The sequence below is a fragment of the Barbus barbus genome, assembly GCF_936440315.1.
Source record: "Barbus barbus genome assembly, chromosome: 16".
In the NCBI taxonomy this organism is placed as follows: Eukaryota; Metazoa; Chordata; class Actinopteri; order Cypriniformes; family Cyprinidae; genus Barbus; species Barbus barbus.
This window is the reverse complement of record NC_136744.1, coordinates 12548079-12566097: the sequence shown is the minus strand read 5'-3', so window position 1 is coordinate 12566097 and position 18019 is coordinate 12548079. Positions and strand designations below refer to the sequence as shown.

General features: G+C 38.8%; 1 protein-coding gene across 6 annotated transcripts in view; it reads right to left on the bottom strand.

Moving 5' to 3' along the window:
• Nucleotides 1-966: 966 nt before the first annotated feature.
• LOC306882113 (protein phosphatase 1B-like) overlaps nt 967-18019 on the bottom strand; it is a 29589-nt gene continuing 12536 nt past the window's right edge. Inside the window, exons 1-7 of one of the 6 annotated variants that reach the window (XR_013785219.1) lie at nt 15261-15414; nt 10658-11527; nt 10439-10556; nt 7344-7455; nt 7065-7122; nt 6635-6734; nt 968-1249 (exon numbers count right to left, since the gene is read on the bottom strand). Coding sequence is in view for 3 of the 6 variants with exons in the window: in XM_079436592.1 (XP_079292718.1) it covers nt 1220-1249; nt 7065-7122; nt 7344-7455; nt 10439-10556; nt 10658-11512 (1173 nt within the window). In the remaining 3 variants the exon portion in view is untranslated. Of the gene's footprint in view, nt 1250-1746; nt 2841-6634; nt 6735-7060; nt 7123-7343; nt 7456-10438; nt 10557-10657; nt 11528-15260; nt 15415-18019 lie in introns of those variants that run through there. The other 5 variants (XR_013785217.1, XM_079436592.1, XR_013785218.1 and 2 more) reach the window with 5 other exon arrangements.

The following is an 18019-nucleotide window of genomic DNA, read 5'->3' as shown; positions in this document are numbered from 1 at the left end:
AATATCACCTTTCAGGTTCTGAGTACTTAAGTCCATGGACTGCTGAAAATATATCTAACATTACACTTGCATGATGAATCGGAAAATAACTTGTGAATTCATCACAAAGCTAGTATTCTCGTGATCAGCTAACCAAAACAAATAAAACACCACTTTACAATATACTCTGAAGGGAAAAAGAAAAAAGAAACAACGCAGGTTGCTGCAAGTTCACATCTGCATTGTGAAAGTGAGGGCCAATAAGGAGAGAAGACCGAGAGATATAACACAAAGGGGGGTCTGAGAAAAGCTGCGTGGCTTTGGTGGGTACTTACAATCCCTTTTAGCCAACATCACCCACAGTCCTTGGGTGGCTGGGGTACACAAGTACATCAACAATCTCAGTGTGTCTAAAGTATTCACACAACGTGGCACGCTCATCGCCCGCCAACACAACTCTATTGCTTCACACGTTAAGCCACAAAGAACGTCAAACTTGGGAAAAATAAAAAATATATATGAATTTATATATATTTATCTCTATATATTCTATATTCTCTGAAACTGCAGGATTAAAAAGCTTTTGACAACCAATCAAGTGATAACCTGCAAAACGAAGCCTAGTCGAGTCCGAGGTTCTACCTAAAGGTCAGTCAGTGCACGAGGAGGGAGGGAAGGTGCAAAAAGCCAACAAGCTTCAATCCTTTCCAAGCAGGTCATGTAGTAATGAATCAATTCTTTAAATCACGATCCACACGCATTCATCAGTCAAATATATCCTCAATTAAACCAGTGATGATCCATATCCCATACCAGGGGCTGCAGTGGTCTCACATAACCAAGTTTATCAGCTGTATCCCGGGCTCAGGGCACCTGGCGTTAGCAAACCTCTTTTCCGACTTGAAAAGGCACCACAGCACGTACATGGGTCCATCCCGCAAAATATCCTCGGTTTCAAAACGAACACCCACAGCCACCACAAAAAAGTGAGAAAAACAGTTTTTTATTGTATGATGTGTATTTTGTTATTTTCGTGTTTGACTTTGTTTTTAAAACTGGAACTCCATTCTTTCCCTCATATATTAGAAAAAAAGTGTTTGTAATGCTTTTGGTTGTACTGTGTTTCCATTGTGTTGTGATTCTTGAAATACTGTCCGTTGAACCTCTTGGTTTCACTGAAACAAAAGAAACATGACTGATGTCTTGTGTGGAAAAGGTGCTCTTTCTTCAGGCGGGATGACTACCACGGGTCCTCAAGGTCAGCACCACTCTGCAGAGAAACACCACACAGAAGACCATCAGCTAAATTATTATATACACTACTGGTCAAATGCTGATTTAAAAAAATAATAATTAATGTTTTATTAACAATGATGCATTAATTGTTTAAAAGAGAGGTAAAACCAATGTTACAAAATATATATATATATTTTTTTACTTTATTCAAACAATCATTAAAAATAAAATATACATAACAATATTATTATATGTTCTAATATTAAGCAGCACAACTGTTAATAATAATAATAAATGTTTCTTGAGCAGCAAATCAGCATATTAACATGATTTCTAAAGGATCATTGGCTTCTCAAAATTTGACTTTACCATCAGAGTAATAAATTACATTATAAATACATTAAAATAGAAAACAACTATTTTCAATTGTAATACTTTACAATATTACTATTTTTGTTGTATTCTGGATCAAATAAAAGCAGCCTTACTAAACTCATACTTGATGAAAAAAATAACTTGGACCTACAGTTTAATTATTTAAAATGGGTTACATCCTTTTTATTAAAATATACACTGTTTCAGCCTGTACAGACAATTATTCAGCAAAGTATACGTTCTCTCAAATGAGTATGTGAATGTCTATCAAGTCTTAAACTTTTAAACTACTTTAATTAAATAATGTACTTTACACAATCCTATTTTAATTTTAGTTTTACAAGTCCCCCCAACCTCCTGTATACAAAATTCTGTAGAGTAGCTACCAGTTACAGTTTAAGAAAAAAATGTACATAGAACTTAAACAAAAAGAAAGCATCACAAAAAGCACTTGCACAGTGAGAAAATGTCATACAATTGCCCCTGGTCTCCCATACTCCATTACAGCTAACCATTACAGTGATCACTGAACCTTGAAACCAGAATTGTACCATTCTTGTTTCTCTGTCTAATGTTTTATTTGCAGAAGTAAAACTGATTTAATCATTTCTTTACATGAGATCAAAGAATTAACTGTAGTGCAAGGCACAGGCACGATTCAGAGAAGGAAATGCAATGGGATAATCAAAATTGTGCATTTTGATCTGATGTTTTTTCCTCTACTATTATTTCCTGCTCTGACTTCCCAGCAGCCAAAGTTACACATCTGCATCACAGAAAAAAAGATGTACAAAGCATCAACATGAAAGATTATGGAAAAACTGATCCAAACCCCTGTAAAATGGCTGATTAGAGATTAGCGAGTAATATTTTTGGTCCCCAATATGATAACTTTTCAAGGACACATCTAAGTAAGCAATTTCTTGACACAGAACATACACGAGCAGGACTTGAAATGAAAACTAAGTTAAACAAGTCATCTGCATTCATTGATAGGAACACTGTTGCTTTGGTAATGTAAAACACACATAAAGAAGTGAATTATCTACAGGGCTTGAATATTTAACAGGTATAATATAACTATACTTTGACAGTTTGGTCACACTGCAAACCGCATAAAACAAACATGGACAGCCACAAACCAGCAGTTATCTAAATGGAAAATTCCCTCTGCTGCTTTCATAAGATACATATGGGGTAGATTAGGTGAGCTTCTGCCGCTATGTTCAAACAAACTCAAGTCACTCTTTCTGCAGAAAAAATAAGTATTAATTAGTAATCAACTTACCAAATAAAACAGCTGGGCTGCATTAATCAAAGGGTGAACACATACATCATTAGTTCTGTTAATGAGTAGTATCCTCTTAATGTGCCTTAAATATGTTTATTCTTGACATGAATAATACCATCCTTGGTTTATACATTTAATCAGGAATATTGCAGTCAATTACAGCAGCTATCTAACTGCAAACTGTACATCTGGCTGTGAAAAACATGTTATGGAACTTTAAAAAAGAATTATTGAAAAAGGTGGGGTCAACAGAGTATAAAGCTTACTACACACTGTCACTGGCTATCACTGAGGAACACAAGGATCTAGTCCAGCATTTCCCAATCCCCCCCACCCCGCTCTGCATATTTCGTAACACATTAGTGCTGGGCGGTATGACCAAAAATTTATATCACGGTATTTTTCAAAATTACTGCTGGTATTTATTTTTTCATGCATGACCGGGTGTTAACCACATTTTCTACTGACTGAGAGAGGAAATACTGCAGTAGACTGACTTAGAATGTCCTATTTTACTGTCATGATGAGTGAATAATAGTGACTAAACACGACCCATTGATACGTTAACCAGGTGTCACTCATTTATAATCGCATCTGATAAAATCAACATGCATAACTAAAGAGTGGCTATGTGGTGGCTATGGTTTTGGCTATTATTTTTTGTCTCATGCACCACACTGCCTGCGTCGGAGTAAAAAAAAAAAAAAATTAACAGACGAACTATGCTCATATATATAATTCCAAACTGTCAGTTAGCAACAGGTGCATGGAAACGCTGTTTTGTACTCATTTACTGACGAGTCTGCTGCGGTATGGCAAGCTGAATGCGCTGCTTCTCTACCGCTCACTGCACAGAAGAGACGCTGAGAGAGGCGACACTGCACCAGAAGTCAGACCTCGCGCTCGCAGGGCAGTACTAGAGACATCTTCCAACTGAACCATATGGTTTATCCAGAAAAGTCGCTAGGTTTGTCAGTATGTACCTTTTATGGAAAAGAATGCCACTAAACGGGTCTGAAAGTTGCTAAATATAGTGCTGAAGTTGCGCTATAGTTCACGTTCTACTAGTTCTACAGCTTCAGTTTCTGAATTTTCACTCTTAGTTACACATACAGCTGTGTCCTCGCCACAGTGCAACAGTGAAAAGAGACCCCTGTCAAACAGTGGCTACGTTTACATGCAACCAAATAATCCATTTGTAATCGGATTGACGGCTCAATCGGACTGAAAAAACTTCATGTAAACACCTTAATCGATCAGATTGAGCTCAATCGGAATGAAATTTCGATTGAATTGAAGGGGGTGGTTTATTCCTTTTCTAATACGATTGAGAGTGCATGTAATTATATTCATAGTTTTTGCTCATAGTGTACATACATTTACTGTACAATCCATCTGTATAGTATGTTCATATCACCCATCTGTATATCATACTGATAGTATTTAAAAATTTGTAAATTATGTCCATAGTACTACTGCCTTATCTGTATATCCTGTACATATGTAACTATTGTAGACACTGTATATCCTGTACCTCTGCTTATTGCACTTCTGGTTAGATGCTAACTGCATTTCGTTGCCCTGTACCTTACATGTGCAATGACAATAAAGTTGAATCTAATCTAATCTAATCTAAACACTCGATCGATAGAAAACCGAAACTGAGAGGACTGCGCATGTGCAATGATGCAGAAATAGCATAATGATGACGCGTGGAATGAGCGGCTCTTCCTTTTGAATAAAGTGTTGTATAATGTGTCCTGTCATTAAAAAAAACTCTCCTTTCACTCGCCAGTGAACTTGTCCCACCAGTTCTTGTTTCAGATTCTTATCCAGAGCAACCCGTTTTGTGCGCAGGGAGGGGCATTATACTGCGTGATAAATATGAGCAGCACAGCGGTTTATATGTAGGCTATATTTATCCAGAGACGGATAAATATTAATTCTGCTGTTAAAAACAAATAGCGAAACAGTGTAGGAGAGTGGTTATTAAGTGCAAACGGTGAGATTCATCAATCGGAATGAATTCAGTCCGATTGAACCAAACATTGTGCATGTAAACGTAGCCAGTGTCGCGTTCCGAACGTTGTTTAAACGACATATACCGGTATTGCGGTATTTTAAAAATTCATATAAGAAAAATAAACACCGGTATTCGGTATGAACCGGTATACCGCCCAGCACTATATCACGTACGACATTTGTTCTATTCGACAACAAGTGCCCTGTGAAGTGGACATCACCGGATATTCCACCATGATTCCAGTTCGAAACCAGCGTATATGTTCCATTCAAAGGGCATTAAAGTGTGCAAAACGTGAATTTAAATTGTATTTATTTACAGAGGTAAATGATGTCCACTCGTCTGTGTGTGAAGACGTGTGTTAACTAATAGAGATATGCAAAATATGCAGAGCCGGGGTGAGGACTGGGAACTAGCCTACTCACAACAAAACATCACTCACCGATGAGGCCTAGGGATGTCAAAAGTACCAAGTTGATACTAAAATTTAAATAATATAAATGTAAATACTATAAATATAACTGCTATTATGTTAATAAAATTAAATCAAACCATAATATTGACATGGCGGAAAAAAAGTTCTCAATTAGTTTATTTATTAATGGTGACTTAATTACTTGGAAAATCTAGACTGTCTTTGAACTATACTTGAAAGTGACTATTTAAAAGTTTGGGGTTGGTAAGACTTTGTAATGTCTCATACTCACCAAAGCTGCAATTATTTGATCAAAAATACAGTAAAAACGGCCATATTGTGAAATATTACAACAATTTAATATTTTAAAATGTGATGTATTGCTGTGATGCAAAGGTGAATTTCAGCAGCCACTACTACAGTTACATGATCCTTCAGAAACCATTCTAATACGCTGATCTGCTGCTCAAGAAACTTCTCTGATTATCAATAATGCTGAAAACAGTTGTGCAGCTTAATATTTTTGTTGAAACTGTGATATATTTTTTCTGGATTCTTAGGAGAACAAAGTTCACAAAAACTGCATTTATTTGAAATAGAAAACGTTTGTAACATTATAAATGTCTTTAGTGTCCCATCAAATTACATAAGTAATACAAAGTATAAAAGCAATAAAAGTATAATTTCTTTAAAACAAATCTTACTGACCCCAAACATTTTAAGGTAGTGCACATTCCATTGTTTCAATTTAATTTGTTAATACATTAAGTTTAAGTATTTTACTTAAAGTTTTTTTTTCTTAAGTATTTTTACTCAAGTTAGTTTTGCTATGGTATCAAACGTGGTATCAAGAATCCCCAAATTTCTCTGGCATTAGTATCAACTACTGACATTTTGGTATCGTGACAACCCTAATGAGGAGAGTCCAAGAGCTTAGAGAGCAACATCTCTCTCTCATACACACACACATATAAGATATCTCTTGAATGTCCAGTAGGGGAGAGGGGAACACTTGGAACACTCCAGCTTTGTCCAACTGGTGTCCAGACCAACACATGAGAATGTGTCACAGTAATTAAACATACAAAACTGACACACTCTTCTAAACCTCACACGCACACAAACAAACGTTTGTGTTCATGGGTACAACAACAGGACAGGTAACCATATGCAGGCTTTACAACATGCAAACCCTAGTGCAGTTTTGCCAGATCACACATTGAGTGGTGACATCATCATCATCATGAGACATGGCTGAAGAGTTCATAATAGCATAAAAAGCTAATGAAATAACATTCTTGTGTGCATCACTAACCAAGTCTGATTGGTCATCCTTACAGGCTGAGAGATCTCAAATCATCTCCTTGATGGGATGCATTAGGAGTGTTTGTGATGTGGTGATCTCAACCGCTGTGCTTTGGGGCAGAAGATTATTTGAATGAGCTCATTACAGCTGTGATTTGAGCAGGGTGTTTTACTCTCAGCAGTAAATAAATGAGCAAAGTAGGTAACTGGGTTAGAGAGAGCAAAAAGTAACACTATGTGACTCAGGGTTGATGTTAATACCAGGTTTACATGAGTCGAGTGACCGAGGTGCAAAACATCTCGTGATGAGATGAGTCCAATAGGTCAAAGGGAAGTTAACACTTATACATTTTTATGGTAAGACCAGGGACTAAATGTACTGCTGTCATCATACCAGGAGGTTCTAGATCTTTTAAAAGCCAGACTCTATTCATACTCACACCATCCTCTTCTCTTTGGGGGTTCAACCGGTTGTACACTGCTTCAATAACACTATGCCTGCAGAGAGAAATACAACAGCCATCATATTAAAAAAATAAAGATTTTTTGGGTGAAGTGGTGTAGAGGTTATAAAGCCAAACTGGATTCTGGGTCAAGTGTACTTGGGACTAAACCTGCAAACTCTGTGTTAGCATTCCAGATTCTTAAATATTAGGCATGTTAACTTGTTTGTGCAGGTGTGTACCTCTGTGTGGTTTGTAACCATGATATTTACTTACTTGCTGGCAAGGCCGCCCCCTGGTGGGAGATTGGGGATGCTTTCTTGGGACAGGCTGCTCATGACACGAGCCAGCTCGGGCCCACCTTCTTCCCCTGCTTTCTCAATGAACTCTGATTAGGAAACAGAAAGGATAAACCACAGGTTAAAGCTAAATACCTATTTGACTGCTGCATTTATTGGAACACTACAATGTATGCAAGACAACTTTGTGTATATGTGAACTATTGTATGTGTATGAAGAAATTACCAATGCATTACAGGTACTAGTGTGCAGCATTGGTGTTAGCTAGTATTATATTAAAAAAAAAAAAAAAAAGAGAGAGAGAAATGGAAGACAAAGACATAAGAAAGAAAAAAAAAAAGAGACACTGAGAGGCAAGAGTGAGACTCTAGAAGGAAAGCCTGTGGCCCAGTTGGGCTGCTCTGGGCCTGTTGCCAGTTAGATGTTCAGCCAGCACATTCCTCACCAGAGCAGCAGTGCCGACGACTCCCTCAGGCCCGCTCTCAGCACCCAGCCAAATATTACAACAGCGTTAACCCAACCTTTGCCCAAAGCTCAAGGCCAAGAGTTTACATAACCCCCAAAACCAACAACCACTTGCCAGAATACGTCCAATGTACAATACAGCGAGGAAAGGCCAATGGGGGAAAAAGTAAAAAGAAACAGTGTCAGGCTATCAAGAGATATTAAACTAGGAAGAGAGAAAGATTAAAGGGGGTGGAGACAGGATAGCATGTTCCAGAAAAGAAGAGAAAAGATGTGAAGGAAAGGGACTAACAAAATGCTTATTTTCTGAAATTGATTCAATAATTATTTTTAAATTATTTGTTTTTTAATTTGATTGCACTATATGTTTGGTTTTCCACAAATGCATGCAGGAAATTAAACGAAAAAGGTTTCTCGTCACTGCTTATATATGGATTGAGGATTGCTGCAGGAAAGTGGTGCAGGAAATATAGCGAATCTTTTGATATATTATAAAAAATTATATTTTTATTTTTAAGGGTTCAAACTGTGTAGCTGAGTGAGTTTAATAGAGTAGAACTCAGTTTGTTGATTAAATTGTTATTTTATCCAGCTGTGATATAGGGTTGTGACGGTGAGGAAATTTTCCCACAGGTTAATCAACGTGTGACAACACTGGTAATACCGGTGGGGGGCCATGGGGTGGGGGGCAGGAAGGTTTGTTCATTTGAGTTTTCCCTCTTTTTCTCGCTTTCCTTCACTTTTAAATAGCTTGTAAACACACCGTACGCATTTTACTTTCACTTTCGAATTACCGCCAATTTGGCATCAATTACAAAATACATCATCATACTCACTTATATAGGAACTTTTTTTAACGAAACGAATAAAATACATCATGCTATACGCCCAATATAAAATAACAAATAATTTACCCAAAGTTTAAATGATATAGGCAAGGCTACAAAACTAAAAATCAGGAAACCTTGTGAAACCAAACAAAACGAATAAGAAAGCTTGACGGCACGGCATAAACCTTGATGTGAATTAAAATAAATTACACAAAATTTAAATAAAGTAAAATCAGAAAATACTGTGGAACTAAATGAGAAACAAATGTGTAAAAAAAACTTCCAAAAACACCTTACATAAATGGCAAAAGTCAACAGGCATTTCAAAATCCAATATACTGCCAAACAGGCACTTTTGATCTGACTCCTGCTCCTAATCAGTGATGTTGTTCGGCACATTGCATTGAGCAGCCACATTTAGGTTTTTAAGTTTAGTGTCTGTTCTCTAACTTAACAATGATTTTTTTATTACTATAAGAAAATCAAAACGACAGTGGGGTGGCGGTGCCATGGTGGGCAAGTGACGTAACCGGTGTTTCGGCTTAACAATGGTATCATCATCAATACGAATATCGCAGTAAGCCAACTCTGATATTAAAGATTATACTAATAATGTAAGTAGTCTAGTTTTTAATTGGACCACTATTTTATAAATTATGAATACTTGTTAGAATACTGCAAAACAACTATTTAGGGCTGCACGATTAATCAAATACGATTGTCATGCACATCTTGTCAGTAAAGCCGGTTCTGTGATTAGTAGTAGATCTCCATCACCTGCTTTCAGATGTAGTAGCATTTGCTACACAGAGCCGTAGTTCTCTGACAAGCTACACCAGAAAAAAAAATATTTGCAATATAATCGCACGATTATGAAATCAAAGAAATCATTTGTGATGATGACAGCTATGTAGTAAATGCTGCTCCATCTGAAAGCACGTGAAAATACCACATTTAAAGGGTTACTCCACCCCAAAATGAAAATTGTCATTAATCACTTACCCCCCCCCCATGCCGTTCCAAACCCGTAAAAGCTTACTTGGCAGTCAATGGGACAGTCACAAGCCTCCCATGTTTTCATCCAAAATATCTTAAATTGTGTTCCGAAGACGAACGAAGCTTTTACGGATTTGGAACAACCTGGGGGTAAGTGATTAATGACAACATTTTCATTTTGGGGTGGAGTAACCCTTTAATAACATGTTTTTATTCCAAACTCACTTCATAACGTCAGCCGAGTGTTTGAAATAAATCCTTCTGTGAGATGATGTGGCTTCTTACACAGAATAAAGTACGCAAATTTTTTTAGTATTCTAAGCAGTGATAAAGGCTGTCGATTAGCACTACATTATAGATATACATTATAATGAAAAATATAGTAATAAAAAACTCTGATAAACCATATATTGCCATAGTCGTGTTTATTAGTCACGTTGAATCAATGAAAGCATTTAAATCTTCCATTTATTCAACTGCAGCGATTTATTCAGCTGCAGCATTTCCTGGGTTTCTTCTGCGGGCGTATTTGGAGTTTCTGCGCGAGAGCTGGAGATTTACTACTGATCACAGAACCGTGCTTCACTGACAAGATATGCATGACAATCGCAGCTTCAGCCTAATCGCGATTTCGATTTCATTTCGATTTATCATGCAGCCCTAACTCTATTGCATGCAAGAATGTAGATATAATTTCATTAGATGAATGAATGCTCCCAAACCTATGATGGAAAAAACTAGGCGTCATGTGGTGGGCCAACAAACTCTTCCATTTCTCACCTTCCACACGAGACTCGAGGTACTTGTCCAACTCAGCATCTCTCTTTACTGCCTCTTCTGACACCTGGGGTGCATTTGGCAAACAGACTAATACAATACTCATATTATCTCGACTTCCCTGAAGGAGAAAAATAAGAAGAAAGATGGATATAATCTCATATTATAGAGGATAAAAACAATGTAAAAAGCGGTCACAGAAGTTAGAGTAAGGAACTGTACCTTATGTAGACAGGTATCCACAACCTCATTGCACACCCTCTCCAGGTCATCAGTCACCTCCAGCCTTGATCGCACAAAGGCACACAGCTCCTCATTGCTCATCACATCCCAAATACCATCACACGCCAGTACCACAAATTCATCCTCCGCATCTGACCGAGCGATTTCGAATACTTCAGGCTCCGGTGACACAAGCTGCTCTGTGGGGCCCTTGCCCTCTACACACTTGTAGTCATAGTCACCCAGTGCTCGGGATACAGCCAGCGATCCGTTAACCCTCTGAATCATCACTGAGCCACCTGCGTTCTGTATACGCTCCTTCTCCCGTGGGTCGCAGGGCTTATGGTCCAGCGTGGAGAAGCAGACATGAGCGCTGCGGCAGAGAAGGGCCCGCGAGTCCCCGCAGTTAATGAAGTACAGATGTTCTGAAGAGAGCAGCACAGCCACCGCGGTGGAGCCACTGCGATCCATGCCGTTTCGCAGGTCTGTGAAGCTGCGCATGTGTTCGTCGATCCTCAGGAAGCCGGCGCGGATACCCCTCTTCACCGCTTCTATGGCTGGTGTCTCAGGTGTCGTAGCTCCAGCCTTCCGCAGTTCATCTACCGACCCTGCGGCGACGATATGTTCCAACAGGTGTTTGGAGCAGTAGTTTGCAACACGCGAGCCGGCATGCCCGTCGTAGACAGCGAAGAAGGACCAGTCATCCAAGCCGTGTGGCAGGCCTACAGCTGCTGTGTGCGCATCCTCCATCTCCACCCTCCATCCCTGCATGCTGCTGAGGCCAAAACGCAGGCCGTTCCCTTCCCCGTGCGCATTGTATTTCTCTGTTTTGGGCTTATCTAAAAACGCCCCCATGCCTCAGGCCACGTTCTGCAGAGACAGGAGAAACAATAAGAAACGTTGAAGAAAAGACATGGAAAGTGGGTTTGAATGTAAGATCGCTGCAGCTTAAACGCATATAAGCTAACATTAAGCATCCTCTCTCACTTGATCAGTGCTGTAAAGGCACACCAAGAGCTGCTTTAGACATGAGGATTAGAATTAGAGGGGAAAAAACCCAGCACATACGGTCCAAAAACACCCACTGCAGAGTGAACACAAATATGGAAGGTTTAGTCTTAGTGCTCAATAGATGGATTCTATTAACAACAAACTTTGAGTGAAATAAACATGTAGAGATTCTTGGCCCTTTAGCCATAGAGTGGGCGTAGCTTCTGAAAATCAACAAACTGCAGCCCAGATAATCCAATTGCCTGTGTAGGGCTGCTTTACTGCTATAGCAGCATATCCTGCACTGCTATTCAATTGTTACGCCCGTTTCACACATACTTCGTGTGCAGTACGTATGCGGTGCGTGTTGCAGTACGTATGCGGTGCGGAAGCATGACGAGCCATTGTGCTTTCACACATCACACGTTTGCAGTGCGCTACTGATCCGCAGTTTCTGTGTGCAACAAATTCAAAAATGGGTAATTAATTTTGATTTTAAATCCAAAACGTTAACTCTGACATTGTTAAAGACATTGAAACACTATGAAAAGTTATTTTAATCATTGTGATTCTTTGTTTTATATGTAGTTCGATTTGTTGACAGAAGAAAAGCTATCGGGTCATAAAGAATTTTGTGTTTTTCCACCTCCACGATGAGACGAGTGTCATCCATATCACCTTCTTTTTGAGTACTTTTCTGTCCGACAGCCTGTCACGTGATTGCCAGCGAGTGTTCCCCCCAAACCCCTCCCCAACATATATATTATGTATTTCTTGAGGGAAAAAAAATTGTAATATCTGATCGCATTTTGCAACTCTTGGGACTATACTGATTTTACTTTTTTTTTACTTCTTGACCCTGTAATTTATTAACTGTAGAACACATTAACTGCAATTATAAATGCTTATATGATGAAATTATTATAGTTTCTTGTCAATCTGTGTTTATTTTAATGTGAACAATGCGCTGCCACTTTAATTCACTGCGGTGCAGCACAGCAAAAATAGACTCGGTGCGGAAACGATCGCTGCACAGCTCTATACGCACCGCAACTGGAACGGATCGACGGACTGCAACCGCGTGCAGTGTGAAAGCTCTAACCTGTTAACATGGGTACGGAAAAAAATACGCACTGCAAACGCACTGCACACGGAGTATGTGTGAAACCGGCGTTAGCCACCGAAAAATATATATTGCATGGCTCTATGAGAACAGTATAGTGCTACTTCATTGCTGAGGTGAATGAAACTGCTGATTAATCAAATTCTGCAGTCAAATATTTTTGTATATATTAGGGGTGGCATGGTACACAGATGTCACGTTCGGTACGTACCTCAGTTAGGGGGTCACGGTTCGATACGATTTCAGTACAACAGGAAAAAAAAAATAATCTACTATGCTCGGTTTCTTTTCATTTATTTTGAACAGTAGTACAGTAGTAATACTAAATATTATATTACATTATATATATAATCTGCAGTACATATATACATACAAGGAATAAATTCTTGAAATATATTTGATTTAGTTAACAGATAAACAAGGGGAAAAAAAACAGTGCGACACGTAACAGCCTATTTATGAGTTTCAGTTAATATTTGTGACGGCCTTAATTTGTTCACAGAAAGAACTCAGATGGTTTTGTTTTCATTGTGAGTGTACACAAATAAAAGCAGACCTTTATACAGTGATTCATTATCAAGACAATAAGTGTTTAAAGTTGATTCTGCTGATATAAGGAAACAGTTGAAGTGATCGTGTCACACGCAAGCACGCGCACATACACACACATCAGTTCCAGCACTGCTAAAGTTGGTACTTTATCAAAATAAAATACAAACATCAGCGCACCCGCCTCTGTGTCACCGTTCGAATGCGACTGAAGTACAAAGCCTATAATTTACATAAATAGTTTAGCATTCAGATACGTTACAACGGAAATATGGAAATATTATGGAATATTTGGATTTGTGCTGAATGAGAGAGGTAGGATACACGAGCACAAAGCTCCATTTCGCAAACAGTTGTGTGCACAAGCCTTTAAAGTAAAGTATACTTCTTTGTACCAACGGTCACTGTTTAGTGGGCTTTGTTATCAAGCGCGTAACATGGCATTCGCTGTTCTTCTGCTGGCGGTTACCAAACAGCGTTGCATTACTGCGGGCGCACCCTTCTGGATTGAGGGTGAATTGCCTTTATTCGTTGCAAGGCCTCATGCCCATACTGTGACGGTTCGGTACGAATACATGCACCGTGCCACCCCTAGTATATAGATAGTTAAACTGTATATATTTGATCAATTTTATACACTATACAACATTTGATGTGCATTTATTTGTTTTAAAGGCGTGTAATAAGGTGGACAACATACATCTAAAGCTGGGTGATAAAATAACGACAATTATCGCAATAAAAATAAATGCTCAATATAAATGTTTAGGCACCAAAAGCGGAACGAAACAACGCTACTCATTTGAACCGCACCACACGGACCATTTATCCACGCAACTCAAAGTTCAAAGTCAAACAGCAGAGCAGCGCAAGCTCACTAGAGCAGATGCGTTTTACTGGCTGATGAATGTCGGTCACGCAAATACTAAACAGCGCTGTGAGATCCAGTGTGAAGCACTTTAATACAGCAAAGAACACAAATCACTCGATATAAACAAGTTTAAAAGGAGATAAAAACAACACTGACAAACAGGAGAATCACTGTGTGCAACGATACAGTCAGAAGGCTTTTCAATCTACAAATTGCCATAATTTACCATGAATTTACTGTAGTAACACTAACTGCACCATGGTACTGTAGCAGAAATTTGGGATATTCATATTGAATTTCATAATATTATAAATGTAGACATGTATTAAATTTATTAATGGAATAATAGAATATAATTACATAATTCTTATTTTGTGATTAAGCTACAGCGTTATAATAACCGACATCGACTGCTATGAAAAATTTTATCATGATAATTTTTTGGCTATATATCACCCACCCTACTCACATCTCTCTGCTTAACATCATCAGTGTCCTGATGTTTGTTTTGTGATTATGACCGGCTGACTGTACATTATCCCTTATACATTTTTAGCTGAGTGGAGAGCACCTGCACTGTATGTGCTAAGAAGAAAAAGACTACTACAATAACATTGACAAACAGTCAACAACATTCCATTGTGTCGTCCACACTGACTGCACAAAAATGCAAATACAGTACAATACAATATGTCCTTTTTAAGAACAAATCACTCGACCAGTGTGATTTTTAAAATATGAAAATACAGAATACATGACAAAATATGGAATTATTGAACTACATCAAAAAGAAAAGATAAACTTCAGTCATGTCGTCTTAAGTTTTATTTTAAAATAACCAAAAGAACACTGAACATTTAAATACAATAAAATAAAACAATAAGACTTTGCCTAAACCCTACTTTTTCCCTTTAATACAAATAGTATAAAAATCAATCACACACAGGGGAAGCATTTAGGATGCTTCTACTATGTCTCCACTCCATTCTTCTGTGATCGCTTTATTCATTCATTCATCACAACAGCAGTGTAACTGCAAATGAAGTGATTGCAGAGTTTAAACTTCTCACCCAGCAGGAAGACAGGATTTGCACTCCTCAGATGAACTGCCTGTTAAAACTCAAAGTCAAGCTGTGACATGTGGCAGTCTGGACTATTCCTATTTGCAAGATGAATCACACTAGACAGTGCACACACAAATCTACTCATATTTGTTTTTAAATCAAAACAGAATTCTGCTTGTCTGTTGCGGAGATGAGGCACTTGGTTACCGTGGTGAGAGTAACAGATTTATGGAAGCTCCATTCAGAACCTATGCCACCAAAACCACACATGCTAAGAAACGGGTTCATCTCTTCCTCACTGAATCAGACCTCAGGATCTATTCACAGGATAGAGTGAAAGTGACCCTATTTACTCATGCTGCGGTGACCTCAGTATCACAGGTTTAATCCAACAGCACTAACAGGGTTCTGGAACACAGAGCTCACAGTCAGCCAACAGTGAAAGGAGGGCAGCCAGATCAGTCACACGACAGCTCTTTGTCCACAGGTTACAGCTTTGATTCACAGCAAACATTACATGAATACACAAATAAATGTATAACAATTCTAGGTCCATTTGAAATGAGGACAGATAGCTTACTTGCACTGTGAAAATTTGACTACTGTTCTGCAAAATAAGATGTCCAGGTGCAAACTGATCAAACTAACATGCAAGTATTGTTCTTTATAGTTTAAAACATTAACAACATGCTGTTCTATGAATAAGCACTCGTAACACAATAGCAGCTCTTGGTTCAGTTTAAATCATGCATCACAAAGCAAGGGCTTGCAGTTCATTCAGTTCATGGATTTCAATCACTGATTCATAAGATTGAATCAGGTCAGTAATCCCCAAATTCATGAGTCTTTTTGATCAGTTAAATTAAAGAATCAGTTCATGGAGTACAATTTTTTAAACTATTTCCTGTCACATTGAACAGAGTCTGCAAGCTTACAACTAAAATATTTAATTTAATGAAGTTAAAAAAAAGGAAAACATTATTTTTGGAAAGGTGCATGAAACACTGGCTATAATGGTGATCTGGCTGACCTGGTGAACTCCAACAGATTACAACTTTCAGAGCTGTAAGCTGCTTTGGCCCTAGTAAGAACCTTGTAAACAAGAATAGATGCTGTTGTGCAGTACAGCGCTACATTAAAAATTGAAGCAACAGTTGAGGGGATCACGTGACGCTTTCATGAGCCAAGACGCACATTAGCCAAGCTCCGTGTATGTAACCCGTCGTTTACTGTTGTTAGACTTCTTTTCTTGCATTTGGGGTAGTTTTTTCATTTGTCGTTGGTTTGGAGATGTTACACAGTTGGAAACTCGCTTCTTTCACCATCATCCACGCCAATTAAGAAGAAAACTAAACCAGCAGTCGCAGCGGGCCGAGCAGATATGGAAGACAATATGGTGTTCACAAAGCGATTTGAGGACATTTTGAAAACTGAATTATCAGCAATGCGCACCGAATTCGTCTCTCACATGACTACAATCCAGAATATATGCTCTAAAGTTGACTTTAATCGGCAAACAGAGAGAGCAGAAAAAGGTGATCAACTGTGCGTCTGGATCCCCTCGAGCAACAAGTGACTGATTTACAAGACCGCAGCAGACGCAGTAATCTCCAGCTGTTGGGACTACCTGAGGGGGCCGAGAAAGATGACCCGATTGGTTTCTGAAACGGTCACTGCCGATCTGGATCCCATCACTTGCAGGCAGATATAGAGATTGAATGTGCGCATCGAGTTTACTCCAGAGCTTCAACGGATCACTCCAAACCGCAAGTGTTTCTCTTCAAACTGTTACGCTACAACGACAGGAATTTGATTCTTAGTGAAGCAAGACGCCACGGTCCTTCTCTCCCGCGACGGCAAAGAAGCGGAGCTCCTTCAGTGCAATACGGAAGGAATTAAAAGAGGCAGGTCTGCAGACCTTTCTTCAGTATCCAGCTACTCTGAAGATTGTCACGAAACACGGTGAGACCAAACTAATGCACTCACTGGACGAAGCGCGTCAATTCTCACAACAACATGCAGAGATGGAGTTTGAGGCGCTCCACACTAGGGGTGCTCCGATTGATCGGCTACCGATCACTATCGGTCGATAATCGCTTGGGGAAGTTTGATCGGCGGTCTCTAAAAAGCCGATCTAAAAAAAACATCTCAAGCTGATGACGCGTCTGCTGTGAGAGATTTGGCATGACATGCAGCGCATCATCTCAGTCTTTGTCCGTCACGGGTGAAATAATGATAACGCTGTAGGAGAGGTACAATTCATATTTCTTCATTAAATAACAAAGTAATTTGAAAACCTTATGTGAGAAGTAATTTCACAAACAACGTGTCTCCAAACAAGAGATTTATTACATTGTCAAGTTGACCTAACAAAAGATGACCTATATTTGGGATCCTGATAGCAAGCTGCAATCCAGTCATGTGGTATGCAATGATGTCACAGAACAGCATGTCTGAGCGTCTGAGCTGGCCACACCTCACGCCTACTACACTATAAATAAACCCAGATAGGATTGCATGCAAACCCCCATCCATTTAACCAGATCCTGACTCTTCAGCTAAGATTCAAACTCTCAAGTTTTCATCAATGGGAAGCTAGGGCCATGTTCACCATAAGAGCTCACATGTAGGCTATCTGAAGTAAATATGGGTCACTCCATCTCAAAATGAAGGCAATTAAAAAGCCACATTCTGACCCCCACTGAAATAAAACAACATGAAGTGTTCCGCATGCATACTAAATACCTACACTATACATGCACACT